Source organism: Hippichthys cyanospilos, chromosome 3, assembly GCF_059441005.1.
Source record: "Hippichthys cyanospilos isolate Australia breed blue-spotted pipefish chromosome 3, RoL_Hcya_1.0, whole genome shotgun sequence".
Classification (NCBI taxonomy): Eukaryota; Metazoa; Chordata; class Actinopteri; order Syngnathiformes; family Syngnathidae; genus Hippichthys; species Hippichthys cyanospilos.
In genome coordinates, this window is record NC_142371.1 from 24,863,861 (window position 1) to 24,886,111 (window position 22,251).

General features: G+C 41.2%; 1 protein-coding gene across 1 annotated transcript; it reads left to right on the top strand.

Moving 5' to 3' along the window:
* The first annotated feature begins 6,138 nt into the window (after positions 1-6,138).
* mex3a (mex-3 RNA binding family member A) lies at positions 6,139-13,855 on the top strand. The gene is made up of 2 exons (XM_088409374.1): positions 6,139-6,770; positions 11,180-13,855. Exons 1-2 carry the CDS (start codon positions 6,266-6,268, stop codon positions 12,313-12,315), a joined length of 1,641 nt encoding a protein of 546 aa, XP_088265500.1. The 5' UTR covers positions 6,139-6,265; the 3' UTR covers positions 12,316-13,855.
* Positions 13,856-22,251: the final 8,396 nt, after the last annotated feature.

The following is a 22,251-nucleotide window of genomic DNA, read 5'->3' on the forward strand; positions in this document are numbered from 1 at the left end:
TCTATAGTCTTTTATGCATAATCATATTAAAATGGACTCTTAAGTTGTCATGGTTTGTAATGTTGAGTTATAATTTCAGTTCAGTATACTGTACGTATATGGATAAAAAAATGTGTATTATGAAAGTGGCGTTCAAAGCAATAAAGTATAACATCTTGTCTATTTATAGCAACTTGATTCTCACACATACTGTGTAACTTAGAAGAAAAAAAATGATGTTGACGGAATATATTGAATTATATTGAATCATAGGTTTTTCAATGGTGTGTTGTCTATGTTGTTCCTGTGCTTTTGTCAATTTATAAAAACATACTCATACTTATTGGCTCGGTGGAAGAGTTCTTAGCGCGTCTGCCTCACAGTCGAGGGACCCGAGTTTAATTCCAGCTTGCTCTGGCCTTCCTGTGTGGAGTTTGCATGCTCTCCCCGAGCCCGCGTGGGTTCTCTCCGGGAACTCCGGCTTCCTCCCACACTCTAAAAACATGCATGGCAGGGAATATTGGACATACTGAATTCTCCTTAGGTGTGATTGGGTGCGTGAATTTTTGTTGGTCCCTCAGTGCCCTGCAATTAGTTGGCAACCAATTTAGGGTGCCCCCCGCCTACTACCTGAAGTCAGCTGAAATAAGCACCAGCACGCCAGCAACCCTATTAAGGACAAGCGGCTATAGAAAATGGATGGATTTTTCCTGATATTATGTCATTTCAACTGATTTTGAAGTTTTTATAAATGTGAATGATAAGGTCCCAAAAGGTCATATTAGAAAAGAAATACTGTACGTATAAATTATTGATTTATATATTTATTTGTGTGTGGTATTAAATTGAAAATATTGGGAAAATTATTTGCAGTTTTTTATTATAATAATAGAAATAAGAACATAAAAATATAATACAAAATAAATATTATTACCAAAAAATAATACAATTTAATAAAAATTATGATAAAATAATGATTATTATAAGAAAAATAATAAAACAAAATAAAAAAAATCACACATGACTATTATTATATTATTATAAAAATAATGCCAATAATAATAATAAAAATAATGATAATGATAATGATAATAATAATCGGTATCACCATCATAATACAACATGAGCATGATTTGAATATGAAAGTGAATGATAAAGTCAGCAAAGATCACCTTAGAGAAAAATAACCATAAATGATTTGATTTTCATTCTTTTTTTCGTGTAAAATTAAATAAAGAATGTTGGATAAAAATGATGATAATGATGATACTTATCATCACTACACAAAATGATTTGAATATGAACGTGAATTATAAGGTCACCAAAGGTCAACTGAGAGGAAAAAATAAGCATGATTTATTTAATTTTACTTAAACTCATTGTTGTGAAATTAATTTAAAAATAATGAACAACAATTTACTGTATTTTTGTTAAAAATCAACAACAAAATATAATAATTATAATAATAATAGTAAAAACAATAATAACCCAAAGTGAGAATGATTTGATATTTCATTTACATGTTATTTTGTGGTCGTACTTAACCAAGAGTCCCATGAGCGTCTACCTCATGACCCCCCCCCCCCCCCCCCCCCCCCCCCCCCACCAGCCCCCACCCACCCACCACAACCAATCGGTCCGGGGTACTTAGCGTAACTGCATTTCATCACCATCCAGCAAATAAACATCTGCATGAGGGGAACTGACAAAAATGTTGCAAACACCCAGCCTGTCTTTACTATCAGCAACCTTGAGTTTTTTATTGCAGGGAGTCTGACATGACATCATCGGCCTGTTGAGCACGTGCCGCTGGCCTGGTGAGTCCCTTTGTGCGGCATGCATCATTTTACAAGAAAATTCCGAAAAGAAAAAGGGACATCTGCTGCCGGACATTCAAACTACTGTTCTGCGTGGATGGACGTGATAGTCTTCAATAGCGGACAAAGAAAAGCCTCGCGTGTGTGTGTGTGTGTGTGTTTGCAAATGTGGGGAGGCACAGTAACCCAAAGATGCCTTTCATCATCAGAGAGGGGGGAGGAAAGGACAGTGGGGACCACTCTGACGGCCAGATGGTCCCAATCAGTAACATGACCTCACTTGTACTTTCACAAGTATCCTGTAACTCACACACACAAAAGCCTTTGAGCATTTATTCCCTTTGCTTGATATAGATAGACGTACGTACTCGTACAACAACTGGGGCTCACTAAGAGACTCTATCGTCATAACGTTTTTCCATCACTAATTTCACTTTTGATGTGCTAGTATTGCTGCTTGTCCTAAACCAGGGAGCATGTTTCACATTGTAGTTGCTTATGAGTATGCTAGTGGGACAAATGTTGGCAAATAGGTAGAACATTTTAATGAGCTGATTGAGTATAGTATGATATTTTCAGGAAGAAAATGAGCTGCAACTGTTACGAAACCCAACTAGTAGCCTCCTGTAGCTTACAAGTGGTATTGGAGCACTCTCTTTTTGGATATAGCGAATCTGGAGCTGCGCCTGGCAGAGTGACAATTTGGTGGCGGCAGAAAGTCGATCAAAAGCTTGAGCCCACTCAGACCACTTCTAAAGGCGTGTGACATACCGTACTTGTATTTCATTCCTAAATACGAGCTCTAGAACTTGACCATCTGAATGATTGTATCTTTTTTTTTTTTTAATACAATTCATGGCACCGCATTGCACAGCTATGGGAGGGGCACATGAACAAGCGGGGTCACCATGTTAAAGCAGTTAAAGAACATGAAAAACGTCAGATTGAATTTGGTTATGACAACTCCCACATCGGCGCAGACCTCCCTGCACTCATTTGAGATATGCCATATGCTGGGCAGGACTAACGCCTGTTATGAAAATAGAGGCTGTAATGTTACTAGTATTACAAAGCTGTTATAGTTGTCTGCAGAAATTACACAGAAGTGGGGAAAACTACGAGCGTTTCCCACTTGCTTTACTAATGTGCTGAATGTCTTACTGGTGAGCACAAAGTGTACTAGAAAATGGAATTTGAGATGAACGTTAATATGAGGGAAAACCTAATCCAACATCTTTCCGTCGCTATACTTGTAAGTACCACTTGTAATAAAAAAAAGGTTACTATTAAAAACAGTGGTTATAGTCAAGGCAGAAACTTGATCATGGATCTCCATATTGATTGGGTCTGTCCCAATAGACTCCCCTTTTCATTCTAATGGAGTCACGCGACCTCTCGGACAAACGACACACCGCTCGCTCCCTGTCCAATTCCACAGTTTGAGGATTGGGGGCAGAAGGGTGGGATTCCCTCCCCCTCTGTGACCACGACCGCACGTATCACGCCATCGTGGCCTTTGCCTGCTTGCTGTTTTTTTTTTCCCCTCCCTTTGGTGGGGTGGAGGGTTATAAGGGGGAGCTTTTAATCCCGGCCTTACACCAACACACACACACTCCTTCCAAGAGAAGCCGTTCCCTGATTGGCTCCACCCACCTGCCCCCTCTAGACTGTGATTAAACACCTGCTCTATATTTACATTCACATTCACATTTTCTTTTTCTCGCCACAATGGAATCTCGGAGAAACATGAGCTTCCAATCTGAGATTGGCCGCCATTTATTTCCAGTCCCCGTTTGACATTGTTTACGTCTCAGCTCGCTACAAGCTAAACCTTTCTAACCTGTTTTCCATTCAATTTTGCTGTAAGTACGGTGGCCCTAAACAGGAAAAGAGACAAAATTTTTTGGACGGGTTTCGTCAGTGTCACAACACCTCAGGGGTGGCGTGCATTGTCGGAGTTTAATGAAAATTTTTTTTTATAATATTTTAAATGTAAACATGTCGTAAGAATAATCCTAAAAAGATGCCACAAATGTGAAAATGACAGAAAAGATGGCAGAAAACTACTTACATCATTTTTTTTTTCTGGAAGTCGGACCTGAGAGTTTACCATGTAGCTCCGCCCTTGGCTGGAAAGGGTTAAAAAAGGATGTTTTTTTAATCAATTCATTATTTTTACCACACGAGAGTAAAAAGTCATTGTTGTAACATTTTTTTATTTACCTGTTTTCTGAGTTTGGTCATTTGACCTTAGCAAGCTCAGCTGTGGTTTGTTGGCACTTGAGCTACTGTGAGGTCATTTTTAACTTACAGAAAGTGCCAAAATGGCAGCCCCAAAAACATGTAGCTTTTGCCGCTTACAATATTTCAGATTACATAGAACATATTACTGTACTGTGAAGATTTTTGATCTTGTCATCACCAAGCCTGCAAAAAGACTTTTTTTTAACATTTTCTTAATTTTTATACGTATATATATATATATATATATATATATATATATATATTTTTTTTTTTTAAATGAGACCATATTATTTGTGATGCCTGTTCTGAATTTTTCCCAAGTTATTTTCCTTTGAAATTTAAATGACTACCCCAATTTTACATTTTTTTTCAGTCGTTAAAGCATGGGTCAAATGAAAGCTTGTTTTGACTGCAAAAGTTCAAATCAATCAGCGCGTGGCAAAATACTTTAAATGCCACAAGAGAATTACCAAGTGAAAATTAATGACCGTGTAAAAACAAACAAAACAAAAAAAACTCTCCTGCCGAGATTTTCTCTCAACATGGTAACGAATCATCGCACATTTCTGCCCTGGAGAATTGTTCATCATTTTTCATTTTATTATTACATTTTAACAGCATCCTGCGCTAAGAGGAAAACCTTTTTTTAAGCGCGTGGAGATGGAAAACATTTTAGGGAAGAGAAGGAGGAGGAGGAAGAGGAGGAGGAGAGAGGGTGGTAGCAGGGCTTGTGAGTGTCATATTCCTCATGCAGAGTTTGCCTTGTCATTCACATCCTTGTGCACACACATGGCCAACCTTGACTTTGAGGAATACAAAAAAAGGCGAGGGACCAAAAAAAAGCACATGTGCAGTTACTTTTGGGGGGGAAAAAAAAACTGGACGTGCAAAGTCTTTTGTGTGTGCTTGTGTAAGGGAGTTGGTTGGGGGGGTGTCTTTTGTGTGCTCCCACTAACATGCCGTCAGGCGTGGCTTGTGTGCGAGGACATCTTGTTGGGGAGTCTGGAGCAACGGGTGCGCTTCTTTTGTTCACCGGCGCGGCTGCTGCTTCTGCTGCTGCTGCAAAGCGCTTTTTTTTTTCTTTTTGGGAACTGGATGTACGGATGGCCGTATACGACCCCCCTACTCGCCCCCGCCTCCTACATAGGGTCTGCAGTCTGCCAACTCCCTTCCCCCTCGTATATATTATATAAATATATATACAGACGCCGCCCACCCCCATCCTCACCCCCCCCCCCCCCCCCCCACCCCCTCCGTGCCAGACACCCTCTAGTCTATACATAACATCCTCATGCGGAGACGACAACGTGGTGCCGCAAAGCGTGGCTACACGAGGTGGGCGTACACCCCCTCCCCATCTCCTCAATAAACCCACCATATATCCTCACTAATTATTACTATTCATTTTTGAAAAATGATCAATTTGAGAGGGGGCTAAAGTTGACGTCATTCTTTCACATGAGCAACGAAGCCGATTGCGGTTCTTATCTAGTATTTTATAAAAGAAAAAAAAACACTGCATGGTTATGTTTGGGGTGTACACACCCCCTTTCATCCTCACTAATTATATGTTTATATTTCCATTTGAAAAAGTCCCCAAATAAGGGGGATTTAAGTAGGGGGGGTTCCAAATGATAACACATGGTTTTTGCACGTACAGTCCCAATTCTTTCTTATTAAATGTTGCTATTATTAATGACCAAAAAAATAGTCCCAACATGTACCCGGCACCTTTGTTCTCTTATTTTAGAGAACAAAATGCTGATTATCCGTATACTAGTAATACAGTACACGGTTCTTTTGAAGCATGAGGATGAGGAGAGGCGGGGAGCGGCTTGGAGGAGCCAGACTGGGTGGAGCGTCCCCCCCCCCCTCCCCCTCCGCCCCCTCCCGCCTCCTCCCCCTTCCAGCCATCCACCGGCAAGTGGAGCCCGGGAAGAGCGCGCAGACGCCGGCCTCGTTCTCCCGGCGCGTCCCGGCCGCCCCCGGAGCTCCTCGGCGAGCGTACTGGAAGTAGTAGCGAGGGGTCCAGCAGGCGAGGAAAGAGGGGGGAGGAAGAAGGGGAGGGGGGGGGGGGGGGGTCGGCTGGTGGGTCGGTCCATGGGCGGGACTAGCGCAGAAAAAGAGGAGGGGGGGCCGGTGGAAGGAGGCGGCTGCGAGGAGGCTGTTTCTCTCTCCAGTCTCTTTCCCGTCGTCTTTGTCTCGCGCCACTCTTTTGTTTAGCCATGCCGAGCCTGCTGGTGCTCGCAGGGATCATGGAGAAAAACGGCGGCTACGGCGCCGATCTGGCCGGCTCCGGCTTCGGGGGCGAGGCGGGTCTGCTGGGGCCCCCCGACGACGACGAGGACGACTCCCGCGCCCTGAGGGTCGCGCTCGGCCAGCTGTCGCTCCTGGGGCTCGGCGAGGGCGAGGACGGCGGCGGAGGAGGTGGAGGTGGAGGAGGTGGCGGAGGTAGTGTTGTTATCGGCGGCGGCGGAGGAGCTCCGACGAGCGGAGTGCAAGACCGGAGCAACAACAACAACAACAACCACCACAATAGTGGAGGAGGAGGAATCGGGGGGATCGGCGGAATCGGGGGCGGAGGGGACGCGTCGATCCTCCAAGGCAAGAGCAAGTTGTGCGCCCTGTACGAGAGCTCGTCCGGGGAGCCCAAAGGACGCGGCTGCAACATCACCGAATGCGTCCCGGTGCCCAGCTCCGAGCATGTGGCCGAGATTGTGGGCAGGCAAGGTAAACCACCCCCCCACCCCGAAAAAAAAATGCATCAAAAAGAAGCATGCTTTTCTCGCAAACTTTTTGTTTTGTTTTGTTCCAATGTTACCTTTAACAAAGAAAAGGGAGTGGTGGTGCTGTTTTTTTTTTTTTTTGGAACCCCCCTCCCCTTATTCCTCCTTTTCCATGAGGCATCAGCCTCCCACTTTTCCTGCCTCACAAGTTCCATCATCACCCAGGAGCCCCCCTCCCCTTTTTTTCTCCTCAATATACGATAATTTGATGTAATTCTTTTCGTCTAAGCACTCGGGTGGTAAAACCGGCGCACAATTTGCCAATCCAACGCCATCAATGTCACTGGAGCGTTGGCTTCCTTTGTCGTCTGGGACGCGCCAGACTGTTCAAAAGGCAACGTGCTGTTGTGAGCAAGGCGGTGGGGAGGGATAGATGGATGGAGGGAGGGCGGCTGGCTGAGTGGGTGAAGGTTGGGGGGTGGTCTGGGGTGAGGGATGCTAGTGTAGAGAAAGCAGGTATGCGGGCTTCCACCGGATTCTGATGTTTTGGGAGGTTTGTTTTTGTGGCCCACTGACACATTTGGACAATAGAGGCCAGTTTGCCAACGGAGCACACCAACCTCACCCTTTTCCCATATTGCACTCGATAAAGTTCAGATTCTCATCACATGACATGTCATTGCTATTTTACAGGAATATTTTGGTCATTTTCTGAATCGTACAAGGTTTGTAATTTTTGAATTTGCAGTCATAAGTAGGGAGGATCAATGTGATTAATTGAAAGCATTGAAATGTGCAACTTTAATATTAGGACAATGAAAAATAACAAACAAACTGAAATTAATCAATGCTAGCGAATTTAATCAACTGTATACCCTACCACATGCACAAATTTGAAAAATCGATGCATATCTGAGAATTGATTCCTGCATCCTTAAAAGGCTTAAAAATATGTCCATGGCATTGAATGATCTTACCTTACAACACCAACAAACTTAAAAATGTAACTACATATCTGGGAAGAAATGTTTGGATTCGGAAAAGACTTAAAAATACGTCATCGGCACTGAATGTGTTTCACGAGGACAGCTTTTGACTAAATCTTTGAAGTACGGCGGTGCAAAAGAGTAAATAATATTCCTAAAAAAATGCCTTGCACCTTTTTCACACCCCTTTTACACTTTGATACTGTTGTCCAAAAGGTGGGATTAAAAAAGTGTGAATTTTGGTCATGTACTCATTTGTTTGTGGATGTGGTTTGAATTTTAAAAAAATTCAGCAAAATGACTTATGAACTACAGTGGCCCAAAAAGTGAAAAACAATAGAGGGACACATGCCATGAACAAATGTTGCGATGGACTAATTGCTTGAATTACTGTGACCTAAAATGTTACTTAGGTGTAGTTTTTTTTCCCCCCCAAAGCATTCAGCATGCGTGGTTGAAAGTTGAATTTCTAATGTTTTGTACAATATGATTTGAGGCTTTGTACACATTTTGGTGAACTGACCTTGAACTAAGCTCTAGTCCCCCTAACTGACTTTGTATTCTTCTTCATATAGTAAACTAGCTGTGACTCAACAGTGCCTCTGCTGGTCACAGCATAGAATTGCACAATGTGATTAATTAATATTTCAATTGACACAATAACATTTGACCATTTCAAAATGCCTATGCCAACTATTTTTATTCCCTTTGAGCTGCCATACATCAAAAAATTATTCAAAAGAACTCCTAGTTGGTGTACGTAACACTACGTATTTTCACATTCCTGTCCAAATAAAAGTAACAAAAACTCCTCAAGAGAACTCTACTCCATATTTGCATTCACCCAACTGCTAGCACACAAAAAACATTTTACCATTTTTTTCCCCTATAACAAACCAAAATAATCATGCTAATGGTTATTATCAGCTTCTTGAGCTACTGTACTTCTTGAAATTATCCTCCTTTTGTGGAACCAAAAAGATTTTTAGAAGAAAGCATTCCTAAAAATGATTCCAACTGCGACTTCACACAAGACGTTGGCATATGGCGCTCTTTGGCGTCATACAATTTGAGAAGTAAGCAGAGTTGCACAAATGCAACGCCATATGCTAACATCTTGTGTGCTATGGCTGTCAGAATCATATTTAGAAATATATATATTTTTTAAATAGCTAAAGACATAGCTAAATATTGTAAAAAATGAGACAATAAGGGCAGAACTGATGCAAGTTTTTCTTTACACTGCCAACTAGTGGCTGAACATGTGCATTACCCATTACGACGTTTTGTTTTAAGGTGAAAAATTTAAATCATCTTATTGATTTACGAAGCCAAAGAGATAATGGAACATACGTTTTTCATTTTTACTTAAAAAATTTACGCTGATGCATGCATTTATTTACATGCCCATCCAGGGGTCTGGCATGCATATTACAGCATTCTTTTTTTTTTTTTTTAACAACTTTGCTACAGTATTTGTTATCAAATCACTTTATGTTTATTTAGTTCCCTATTAAGTGACAGCCTTCAAAGTCGGGAATGTCATTTACCTCAAACCATTCCTGCAACTCCTAAGAAAATTCTCCAGCATTTTTCAACCGTCATTTTTACGAGTTTGCTGTTTTCAACGAACGCATCGGGCGTTTTTGGTTTTGGTGTTTCTCATGTCAGAAAAATGAGCCCGGCTTCCTCCCAGTTGCACGGTTTGGGATGGTCCCACCGTTCCCAATGAAGCATCTCGGGCGACTGTAAATTCTTGTTGTGTGTTTGATTAATCTCTGCCCCTGTAATTGTCTAATTGGGACACTCATTTGTACTGATTAAAAGGCGGCGCGCAGGAATGTGTTGCTCCCTGATCCTCTGCGACACCGCCGCATCTATTAGCCTCGTTAAACCACCAGCGCAACCGGCTGGGCTGCCTTCACGGGTGTTTGCAGACGTCGGTTCAAATGGGGGGGGGGGACAACCCCCCCAAAGCGTCTCTTTTCTTCTAGGAGTATGAAAAGAGGTGCCGATCCGTGCGCAGGTCCCTTTAAGAAAGGCCTGAGCGACTGGTCAATAACCTGGGCGCTGGCTCTCTCTGTTTCTCAATGGCCAGCTGAGTGCATGCATAAAAACATCCGGCCGGCCTCACCACAGCTTTACTAAATAGGTGTGATTACCCCCCCGAAAAAAGGAAGGAAAAAAAAAAAAGGAGCAAACATAAAGCAACAATTGGGCCAAAAAAACAAGCTGCAAGTGGCCCGGTCCCAAGTTCAAGGAGAGGTCAAAACTCGGAAGGATAAATGTGCTTCTGCAAATAGATCTGCGGTGGTTCCCCCAGCCCACCACATCAGCACTTAAGGAAGTGCAGAAATAAACAGCGTACTTCTTTATAATCATAAAGTTGCCTTTTTTGTTATCAGTTAACAGTGTTTTTATTTTTCATATATATATTTATCGTAACCTGGAACCTACTAACTTTAGTGTGACGGTACTGTTCATCGCAGGGTGATACGTACATTCTAGACTACCCCATAATAGGTAAAAATCCACAATAAATTAAAAATCATATTTAAAAATGACTAACTATTGTTTTACTCTACACATTTGCTGCAATCAGGCAGACGATGCAGGACAATTATATGGAGAACAAGTAGATTTAAGAATAGTTTCTATCCAACGGCAATAACATCCCTCAATCCCATAAAGAACGATCATTAACATATCATAGCTGTACAGTAACACCACAGAATCTTGCTATGATGATAAGCAGAATGTATGAATGAGTGTTTTTGTTCATTACATTTTATTACTATGAATTTTGTCTTTTTATTATAGCTCCGACCGACACATTTAAATGTGGTTATACACAGTTAGAGTGACAATAAAGAACTATTCTAAGTATGTTCGAACATAATTCACAAGTACGCTCGCTTGTCCAAACGTACTTGCAAAAACGTTCAAATGTACTTGCAAATAAATTCAAACCTATTTGCAAATGTCTCCGAACAGACTTGTAAATATGCCCGATTGAATTCTCAAACACATTTGAATGTATTCTCAAACACATTCGAATGCATTTTCAAATACATTCTTGCTAATGTGGCCGAACGTATTTTGCAGGCTAAATGCTAAAAACGTAGCATCTGTTTGCAAAAGTCAAAAATGTTTCACGCCATAGATGATCACTCCCGGTTAATGACGTTTCCTCGGGTGAGATTAGCATAGTTGAAAAATTAATTGTAGACCTCCAAGCAAGTGCTTCTTTACCACACACAGTGCAGCAATTTACGGAGCACGCAATAAAACCGCTCAGCCCCAAAAGCACAAAAAGGAGGCGAAACATCTTCTAAGTCCGGATTGATTGGCTACCCCGAGAGAAACGATCCGGATACACGAGAACATCCGCAAGCAGTTTTGAACGCGTTTGATGGTGTCTCCGCAGGTTGCAAGATAAAAGCCTTGCGGGCCAAGACCAACACCTACATCAAGACCCCCGTGCGAGGCGAGGAGCCCGTATTCCTGATCACGGGCCGCAAGGAGGACGTGGCCCTGGCCCGCCGCGAGATCATCTCGGCCGCCGAGCACTTCTCCATGCTCAGGGCGTCCCGCAACAAACTGGGCGTGTCCTTCAGCGGCTCCCCGCCCACCCCGCTCCCGGGCCAGACCACCATCCAGGTGAGGGTGCCGTACCGAGTGGTGGGCCTGGTGGTAGGCCCCAAAGGCTCCACCATCAAGCGCATCCAGCAGCAGACCTGCACCTACATCGTCACCCCCAGCCGGGACCGGGACCCCGTCTTCGAGATCACGGGCTCGCCCGGCAACGCCGAGCGCGCCCGGGAGGAGATCGAGGCGCACATCGCCTTCCGGACGGGGGGCCTGCACGACCACAACAACGAAAACGACTGCATGGGCCCCAACGGCGGCGGCAGTCCGGCCGGGAGCAGCGGCAGCGGCGGCGGCGGCCTGGAGAGTCGACTCCAGCAAGTGTGGGGCCTCCAGGGGGGCCAGCGGAAACCCCTCACCAGCAGCTACCGGCAGAACTTCTCCGACGCCCTCGGGGGAGGAGTGAGCGGCGAGGGAGCCGGGATCTACAATAAGGGCAACTTCTCCGGCTCCGGGGAGAAACCCTGCTCCTTTTTCGGTTCCGAGGGCACCCAGAGTTGGGGCGACCCCGACTACCCCAAGCAGATGGCGTTCTACGCCCAGCAGCGATCCAAGAGCTTCGGAGGGCTCCCGCTGCCCCTCACCAGACTCTCGCCGGGGCTCCCCGATCCGCCCGCCAACTCGTCCGTGGGCGGCTTGGCGTCCGGGTCGCCCCACGCGCAGGCTCGCCGCGCCCACAGCGAGCCCACCTCTGCCGGGGAGGGCGGCTTCCCCGGGCGGCTCCCCGTGCCGGACTCGCCGCCGGCCGTGCGGGACTGCATGACCTGCTTTGAGAGCAAGGTGACGGCCGCCCTGGTGCCCTGCGGCCACAACCTCTTCTGCATGGAATGCGCCATCCGAATCTGTGAGCTCAACCACCCCGAGTGTCCCGTGTGCCACACGCAGGTCTCGCAGGCCATCCGAATATTCTCCTAAGGAACCGCGTCCCTTTTTAGCCCGTCCGTTCTTTTTTTTTTTTTTTTCCCGTCTCTCGTTTTATCGGTTGGCTAATTAGTTGCTCTTATTACGGTTGTTATTATTCTTATTCCTATGATTGCGATACATTTTTCATTTTTCAGATAAAAACAAAAATGTAAACAAATCAAGCAGCTATTTTAGAAGGCACTGCTTGCTTTACTAAAAAGTATAAGAAATATTTTTCAGTTTTTCTTTTATATACATATATATGCATATATATTTTATAAAAGTTTTGTTTATAAGAGAAGTATAGTACCTTTTCAGGTTTTGATTTTTTCTTTTCTCTTTTGATTTTTTTTCTTAATGATGGGACTGCTGCTGTTATTCCTTAACGCAGAATCACAGTGAAGGCTGACATAATGTGAACATTTTATTATTATTCCAATTTGTTTTTAATTTTGTATTTTCATGTTATCATGAAGTGGGTGGATATGGAAGGAGGATGATTCAATTCACACCGCACCATACAATCATCTCGGGTCTAAAAGAGGGTTGTCAATCACACTTTTGGAGGCTAAATGAATCCTTTTATTATGCTTTGACAATAGAAAATGTGAATGGGGTTCGGTCAAAGCACCTCTTCCGTAGTTATAGTGTTGATCCTGTGTTTTTTGAGAAGGTGGGGGTTTACGTTATTGAGTCGCCATTTTATCAGTGCCGTTGTTCAAAGTAGTAGCTCCCAAAATGTGCAAATCTCATTTGGGGCGGCAATTGATTCCGCGTGGCTCGCCTTCCCCTCGTAGCTTAAAGGCCTGATTTTATTTGTCCACCCCCCCCGCCCCCAATAAGAAAATCCCTTCAAATCGGGAATCAGAATTTGATCGTTACTATTGTATTCGCCGCTAGACGTGTGAGCAAACCTCATGCAAATAGGACGAGATTTTTTTGTATCGGGCGTCTGACTGGAGCAGGTGTGATATCTTGTCTGGCTTCCCCCCTGTACCCCCACCCACCCCATGGCCCCCTTCTCTGGGCTGCCCGCAGACCCTCCCTCGGATCGTGGAGAGCGTGCGCTGGAACAGGAGGCCTGGCAGGCGCTCTTTTGATAATTAGGCAAACGGGATGGTCCAGGTGCGGACCGGAGAAGAGAATTGAAGGCCGAGCCATCTTTTGCACCCAGCTCCCTACCGCGTTCGAAAAAAAAAAAGGTCTTCTCGCACGAGGTGTGGCGTGATCCCCTCCCCTTCCTCCCCTCCTTACACGCACACACCAACTGTGAAATTCAAACAGGGTTTACGTGACTGATCCAAATAGGCCTCGCCGCTGACCCCCTTCCCGGCTACTGTAAGGGACATCCAGCAGCTGCCCCTTCACTATGGACACTGGGGCCCCGAGCCACTGCAAAACTCCCCCCGCCCCCATCCCCCAACATCCCTACTCCCCGCACTAGCTTGAATGAAATCAGACAATTGTAATTGACAGGAAAGCGGAGGAAACGCCCCATTTAAGCAGCACTCCCTCTGAATCAAATTATGCTCAGGCCCGAGCTCGGGGAGGGGGGACGCTTAAGAAGGTGGGGCTTTAAGCTTTTGAATAAAAGGGGGGAGAGGGTGGCTTGTCAAATGTGGGGGAGGGACATCCAGGGGCGGGAATCCTTACCTCCGTATTATGCCCAGCAGTGCTGTTCCAATTATATGATAAGGGATGGCTTGATACCTACCATACTCTATGATGTTTACTGCACAACAATGCTAGTCAACTTGTTCAATCTCAAAGACGGATTTTTACTTGGTTTTTTTTCTTTCTTTCTCTTTAAGAGTCCAGACATTCAATACCTGGTACTTACAGATATTTTTCTTTTTTCTCCAAAGGCTTAGCTAAAGGATGATCTATAAATGGGTGTTTAAGAAATAAGTTCGCACAGGTGTCAAACTCAAGGCCCGGGGGCCAGATCCGGCCCGCCACGTCATTTCGCGTGGGCCGCGAAGTGCTGATTTGAGTTCAAGTTTCTAGGTAAAATTGCAAACTTGCAAGTTGTCTTTAACTTTGAAAAAGTTTTTCGGGGGGAAAAAAAAAACAATTTTTTGTTCCCGATATCTTTGATTTCAAAACTAGCTAAGAGTGCGACCAACTCGAATATTTATTTGACTTTACAATCATTTCGGCCCCTTGACAGAAACTATGACTACAATGTGGCCCACAATAAAAATGAGTTTGACATCCTGTTTTATAGTAAACAACACATGTTGGTACTTGAGTACTAATTGATTACCTTAGTATTGAAAACATTAATTTAGTACCTAAATGAATTTCATCAGTAATGTAATCAATTAATACCTTTTGTGTCTAAAGTAAACAATTTCATAATTAATGACTAAAGTAATGGATTATTTTAGGCAATAAATACTAATAAAGTACTTCAGATACTAAAGTATTAAAGTAATCTATTGATTAACATAAAAAGTAGTTGATTACTTCAGTACTTAATCGCATAAAATAATTCATCACTTTAGTAAAATAATCAAAGACATAACTGGGTACAAAGGTAATCTTTTTATGGAGTGAGCACTAAAGTAATTGATTATTTTAGGTACTGATTAATGTGTAGTTGATCAATTTAGTAATTCATTCAATTAGTACCAGCCATTTTCAGACACCCCTTATGTGAAAAATTCAAAGATAAAAATAAATCACAAAGCTATAAACAAGTATCCGGAATTGAATGTATGGGCAATTAAGAAACATAAATACGTCTTTGGGATTGAATGAGTTAATAACACATGCAACTTTTGTGGTCATAGCATTGCCAAAAGAATTTAATACTCTCAGCATCCAATCAGATTGCTCGCCTAGCTATGCTGCTTTCAGAGGGGCATATTTATGTGATATTGGGGGCAGTAGCACTTCAATGGGTGAAAGTATCGATAATTGCTGTTCCGGTATTGTGAGAATAGCAAAATGTATCGCGATATCCATATATTTTCCTATCCCAAGAGAGCATGTATGGCCTCGCCTTGAGGATTCAAACTGTCTTAACGGTATCAACTATCAAAATTGGGATAGTGATAAAATGCATTGTGATATTGATACTGTGGCTTATAACTAAAGAATATCGACTGCCTCGAGCCTTTAACTCATTTCTATTCTGTTTTTAAGGGATCGGGTATCGACGGTAAAACAAGAGTTATAATGACGCGACGTATTACACGATCAATAACTTAGCCACCCGGACGACATCTGACTCGTTGAAATGATGCCCCCTCGGCCTCCTCTTGAGAGCCAAACACAAAAACAAAGCACGTGGAAAAATAAAAAGTACCTTACATTCTATGAAGAGTAGAAATAAAGAGTATGATTCTATGGAAAAATTGCACAGCACAGTCAAAAAAAATAATTCTTAGTATTTTGGTTTGATGCCTTAATGTTACATTTTTTTATTCCAATAATGCCATTTAGGCTGACATGTTGGCCTTCCATTGCACCACCCCCTTAACAGAACTTTTCAAAGTTAAAGAATGTGAATCACACTTGGCTTAGGGACGGGTTGAGAAATTTACACTCTTAACCCGCCTGTTACGTCGAGGGTCAAGTTGATTCGTTTTAACGTGAAACAAAAACAAAAGTCGTTTTTTGGGTTATGAACAGTCGCATATTGGCTATGAAATGTTCGCAACGGAGCTAATAGAGACTATTTTGTTGTCGTTTTTTTTTTTTTTTTACTTTGTTTCCGATCCTTTTGTCTAACTTATATCTCACGAATCAAACTGACCCAAGAAAATGATCGCTCTTACAAACAAACTTACAAAAACCACATATAAAAAGCACCTTACTAACCATGAAAAAAAGCGCATTTGATGAATACCAAACCGACCACTGATGGTGAAATATTTGCTAGAATTTAAGACATGCACATAAGGATTCCCTATCATTTTTTTTATTTTGTTGGTTGTATTTCTAGTTGCTATCACGACGAGAGAGGGCTGCCTCTTTATATACGAGTATTCAAAGACTCTTTGTAAATAAATACACATTTACTTACGCATCAGACGTCCTGCTTCCACAAAGCTTTTGGATTACTACGCCAATTTAGCACAGAAAAAAAAAAGAGAAAATCTTTTATCGCTATTAATATATGTGTTACCCATCACTTTTTTGACTCAAAAAGTAGTTTATATAAAATAGATCCATACATTTAACAAATATTATTTCAAGGGATTAACTTAGTATTTGATCTAAATATAGAAATAATCAGACGCTACTATGATATCCTTTATGAAGCCTCTACTGTATAAATCCCAGCGAAATACGTAAAAGTTCCGATGAATTGTATGTGTAATAATAATAATAATAATAATAACCCCTGAATGAAGACACAAGTTTCTATGTACATTAAGATGAAGCAATAAACAGTAATATTCTATTCAGACTACTTTGACTATTAGCATATTAGCATTTGGTAGCTGGTGACAGCTCTTTGATTAGTAAAAAATGAAAAAAAAAAAAAAAACTTTCAGGATAATTGCTGTGCTCTTCAGGGTCTTTTTTTGCGTGATATGTTGAATATTAAGCACTCGTTTCAGGATTTCTGAGCGGCACTGAGAAGACGAAAGTGGATGCTAACAATGCTAAGCCGCTAACGGGCGTCTTAGCTATTAGCGTAGCATCCAGACTTCGCCTCTGCTTTGTATTACGGTCACATGTAGCCAAAGACCAACGTACGACCAGAGCCAACCTAGTAGTGTTATAAATGCGATATTCGTACATTGTGAAAGCAAATCTGTGAAACATATCAGGTTTGGGACGCCCCCCCCAATCGGGTCATGGGTGGGTCACAATCCCCAAAATAGGGGTGACGAGGACAATTGACTTTGGAGTTTTCCACTGCATGCGAGCAAGATATCGTAACGTATAGCTAAGAGTTATCCGCGTACAAAAAGCTTTACGACCTAAAGGCGAACGTGTTGTTTTTTTTTTTTTCTTCCCCCAAATGGTATACAGTATTGCAGCGTAGTTTAATCCATACACAAAAATAGGATCGTTAAGAAGCGTATGTAAGTTTCATTTGTGCAGCTCGGGTCGGTATGAAATACTCTGGATGGAGACACGGGCGACCCTAAAGGGGCGGCGGAGGCGACTCGCGGCGGCGCTCGGGTCGTTAATTTCTTCTTAGTATTATTTTTTACGATTATTGTATTACGATTTTTCTGTTGTAGTCAAAATAGAAGCTGTTGATGTTTTTTCTTGCTATGGAAATGGACTTATGCATTTATGTAGAATCCCTTTGAAGGAGTGATAGGAAATCCTTATTCTCAATGGATGCACTTAAGCAATTGTAACCAACTTTTTACGAAAATCGCGCGAGTAATGCATTTGAATGTACGAAGAAAACACTCAACCTAATGCACTCCTTATTTTTATTTTTTCTCTTTTTGATTGCAAGCTTTAAGTTTTTGTTGGTTTTTGCGGGGGGGAGTTTAGGGGAAAGAATTTGTGACAAGTTTTCAATATATTTGAGTTCTTCCACATGCATTTATAGAAAGTAACTTAAAATGACGAAGAAAAAAACATTACAGTTTTGTCAGATCTATTTTGCTAACATTGGTTTTTATTTCTTAGAACACAGAGAGTAGCGAGGTAAGGAAAAAAAAAAGTCAGTATCCGGATGTTATTTAAGAAAACAAACCTATTTAAAGTACCTTTTGTTTTTTAATTCAAATGACAAGAAGTTAATATATTTCTAAACAAGATGGGGGGAAGTCAGTTTCTACGTAAAAAGAAAAAAAGTTTTATTTATGACCGTTATGGACACCGGACGACACACGTGCCGCGTCCACGACAGAATAGACTATTTTTTAAGAATTTGGAGATATTTTAGTCACAGAGCATCAATCTTGTGCCTCGATTATATCATTATTCCTATTATTATTATTCATGTCCTGCATTAGTAAATCCCCTTGCCGCTCCCCCCATAATACACATATGCCTTCAACTGTAAGTCCATGGTACTGACTAACTGACTGCATTACACATTTCCTCTGTGATTCAAAATCCAAAATCAAGGTCTACCGTAGGTCTTGACCGCGTACAACTTTTCATTTTAGACATCTGTAGTTTTTCAGGGTTTTTTTCCGGATTGATTGACAGCGACAGAGCAGTTTGACGAAGGCCGATTTTTGGCGGGTTAGGCGGGCCCCCGAAGGCAAAACTTGAGGCCCGACGGTGTTCAAGAAGGGCGCGCTGCGTTAGTAGATCTCTGTACTGTATCTAGATAGCACACATAACACACAACAGGCTCATTACTGTACTAGTTTGCATGTATGTCGTGTGGTCACTTAGGCTAGATTTTCATAGTTGGCAGCGTTTTCGGAGGTCAAAAGATGGCGAGTTTTGATGCCGGTCAGTCCGCGCGTCGGATGAATCAACAGTGAGGCTACTTCCTTCAGTTTTGCTGACAACTCGTGACAAATAATGGTCGACTTGTATTTGCTAACTCATTCAATCCCAAGGACGTAATAATACGTCTATAGAGTCCAGACGTTCAATCTTAAACCCCCAGCCACCACCAAATATGAGAAAGAAGGAGTAATTGAAAGTAGCTGGGACATAATGTTATGTTTTGGGTCAAACTGACCCATTTGAAAGTGAATGTCATTTGTCAGTACCTCTGCTTGGCCTAAGCAATAATTGCGTTTGTTTTTTTTTTTTTTCTCATTTTTGCAAACTTTTTCCATAAATAAGCAAAATCCAGGTCCAAATGACCAAAGAATTTTGCTATTTCTGGGAGGGTTGGGGAAAAAAAATTACAACCTTGATTAGTTAGCAGGATTACACTCAAAACAAAAAAAATGATCCCTGATTACTATTCCGGAGAAACAAACGGAAAAAATACATATAAAACTGATATCATTGTCTTTGCTACTTTGTATGTTTACGTTATTGCCCTTCCTAAGAATTGAACAGAAATCACAGGATTTGGATTATACACATATTGGGTGACTAAAAATGTTTTGGGTCAAAATGACCCGGGGACATTATTGGTATCCCTTACAAACAAACATAAGAGGAGGGTTACATATGTGGAAATAAGGAGTGCGAAACTCATTTTGGTCATGGCCTTGTGCCAGTTTCGGTTTCCCTCAGAGGGCCATATAGGATTTGAAATTATGTAATCACCTCAGCATATTATTACGTATGCAATTTCCCCTGCTCATTGTCACTATATTTTCAACAAGGTGAACTTGAGGTTATAAGTCAAGGAAAATAGTGACGACCAAACACAAATATGATGTTCAGATTGCATAGTCAGTGTCTGAATATTGTGTTTTGTGACGATATAAGCATCAAACCTTCCCTAGGAAACGTTTAACTTTTTCTGTTTTTTTTTTTTTTTTTAGTGAAGATCTATGGCTCTGTATCACAATAAAACACAAAAACAAGGGTTTCTAACCAGAATGCCTTATATTGATCTCCTAATCATAATTTCAATTAAGGTATTTGGTGGGGGGGGGGGGGGAAGGAGGAAAATAGCCATTTTTTTACACATTTTCTGCCCGAATAAGGAAAACCCCATTTGGCTGAAGACAAAGTCGAATCACTTGATATCCTTCAAGTTTGAAATGTGGTGAACAGCAGACAGAAAAGGAACTAGCCTCACTGTTCCAATACTTTTGGGTAGAGTGTAAACAGTATTTGCATTCACTTGACAGCAAATCAACTTGAAGTTTGTGTACTCTGTGTATTTATTGGACAAAACTTGACAAGTTTCCTGCTGCACGTGACAGGACTTAAGGTGAAAACTCGCAATCTTCCTCCGAAGACGTCCGACACGATCGACAGTTTGTCTCTTGGTAGCGTTTTCCAATATTTGCAGCACAAGTCGTGTGTGTGTGTTTCATGCCGGTCTAATAGTGGTGGTAGTGCGTTAGTTTACGGGCCAGCGTCATCGGGCTGGCGTTAGTTTCTGGTTTCTATGTAAACGGTGAAAAGAGGGTCACTCCACTCCCCCACCCCCTCACGCGCGCGTGTGTGTGTGTGTGTGGCGCTCTGTGGCTGACCGTCAACTTTTTTTGATGGATGGGAACAAAAATGATAAAAGAACAAAAAAAAAAAAAATGGGGGAAAAAAATCTTTGAACTCTGTTACAGTGTGCCATGTCCTCGACGAGGCATGTGATATTGCAGGTTTATTTCTTATAGCACACGTTTTTTTGGTGAATTACATTTTTTGGAAGACATTTTTATGATTAATTATTATTATTATTAATGTATCTGCTCCATGTTAGTTCTGGTTCTTTGTTATTTTTCCAAGATACAAGATGTATTGTAAATGTTTCTAATAAAAAGAACAAAATGAAAATGAAATGGAAAGATTTGTGTTTTTTGTCAACAGTTGTTACAAAATCGACATTGGCAAAAAAGAATAGTGGTTTATTACTATTTTAGTTGTTAAAAAATTGCATCGGTCAAATATTGTATAAGATTTGATTTTACCAGTTTCAAACCAGTAAAAGATGATTACATTTATGTCAGTTTGGGGGGAAAAAAAATCAAGAAATACAAATAATGACTTCATATCCAATATTGGACATACACTTTTTTCCCCCCAGCACAAAATGATAAAAGTGTAATGAAAAAAAATCCTATTTTTTCTGTTAAAGCTCTCACTTCACCAGAAGGTTTGTTTCTATATTTTTTTCAGAAATAGAACAAAGGTTGGTGTCACCAAAAGGATTGGGTTTATGCCCAAAAAGCGGAGAAATTCCACTTTAGCGAGAAGAATCATGTCAAGGAAGGCAGTTAGAAGGATCCTCTTACTTTTTTGCTTTGATACACCACTAACTACAAAATAAAAACAAGATGGAGAAAGATCTTTTGATAGCAAGATGATAATTTCCCAGTTCATCATTATGAAAAGCACCTTGAGTGAGGGTAACTTATTTTTGCATGGTTTTTGCTATAAAATTCCCCTTTGCAATCAGTAGTTTAATATTAATTGTACAAAACAATAAGCACAGGTTAAAAAAAAAGATAACATTTGGCTGAATATTGGAAAACAAGGAACAAAAATCAATGACTTTTTCAAAACGTAAGTGCAAAAATGCATTAATAAATCACCTCATTCACTGTTTATGCTTCATGAAAATTAAAAAAATATAACAATTATTTTATATATATATATATATATATATATATATATATATATACACTTTTTTTAGCTATTAAGTAGCAGTAGGAAATACGTTGGTTTCATTAACAGCACAGATTTCTGACCAAAAAGAAGAGAAAATGAAAACGTCAAGCAAAACAATGACTTTGAAGCTATTTTTTTTTTCTTTCGTGACACCTCAAACTCTAAAATAAGATAAAATATTGCAACACATACTTATGTTTATACCAAACATGCATACTATTCTAATGTAAACTTGCCCGACTTCCTGTGTGTTGACATTTCTCTCCTTCATAACTAACATGACACTGACATCATTTCTTCTACCCAAATGTTGTAGTGGTCTCAAAACCAAGGTGATGAAACACTACCATTTACTGGTGTTCATTGGTCATTACACTTATAAAGAAGGTCAAATTTCAGTCTAGCTGGACCACACCCTCTTCCATATGTATCCATTGAAAAACACACTTGAAGAATTTTTTTGTCAGTGGCAGTAAACAACTGGAATCCAATCGACAAATACACTACGAGGATAATGTAGTTTATTTGAAAAAGAAAATCATTTTCCCCTTTATTAAATTACTACTATTACTAAAAAGCAGGGTTAAAATTAAGTCTCCTCCCCTCACTGATCAAGAGGTGAAATATGTTGCATAATTAATTTAAGTCGACACAAATTGAAAGAATATAATTAATATTGTCTTATTAGCCCTCATTGGACCAGTATTTGTTCACCAAATGAACGACTGCTTTGTTTCAAATCTTGTCAAGAAGACATTAGACACA

Excerpts from the sequence above, each read along its gene's own strand:
- mex3a (XM_088409374.1), top strand. The coding sequence starts at position 6,266 with ATGCCGAGCCTGCTGGTGCTCGCAGGGATCATGGAGAAAAACGGCGGC. Across the intron at positions 6,771-11,179 it reads CGAGATTGTGGGCAGGCAAG|GTTGCAAGATAAAAGCCTTG; the intron begins GTAAACCACCCC and ends GTGTCTCCGCAG.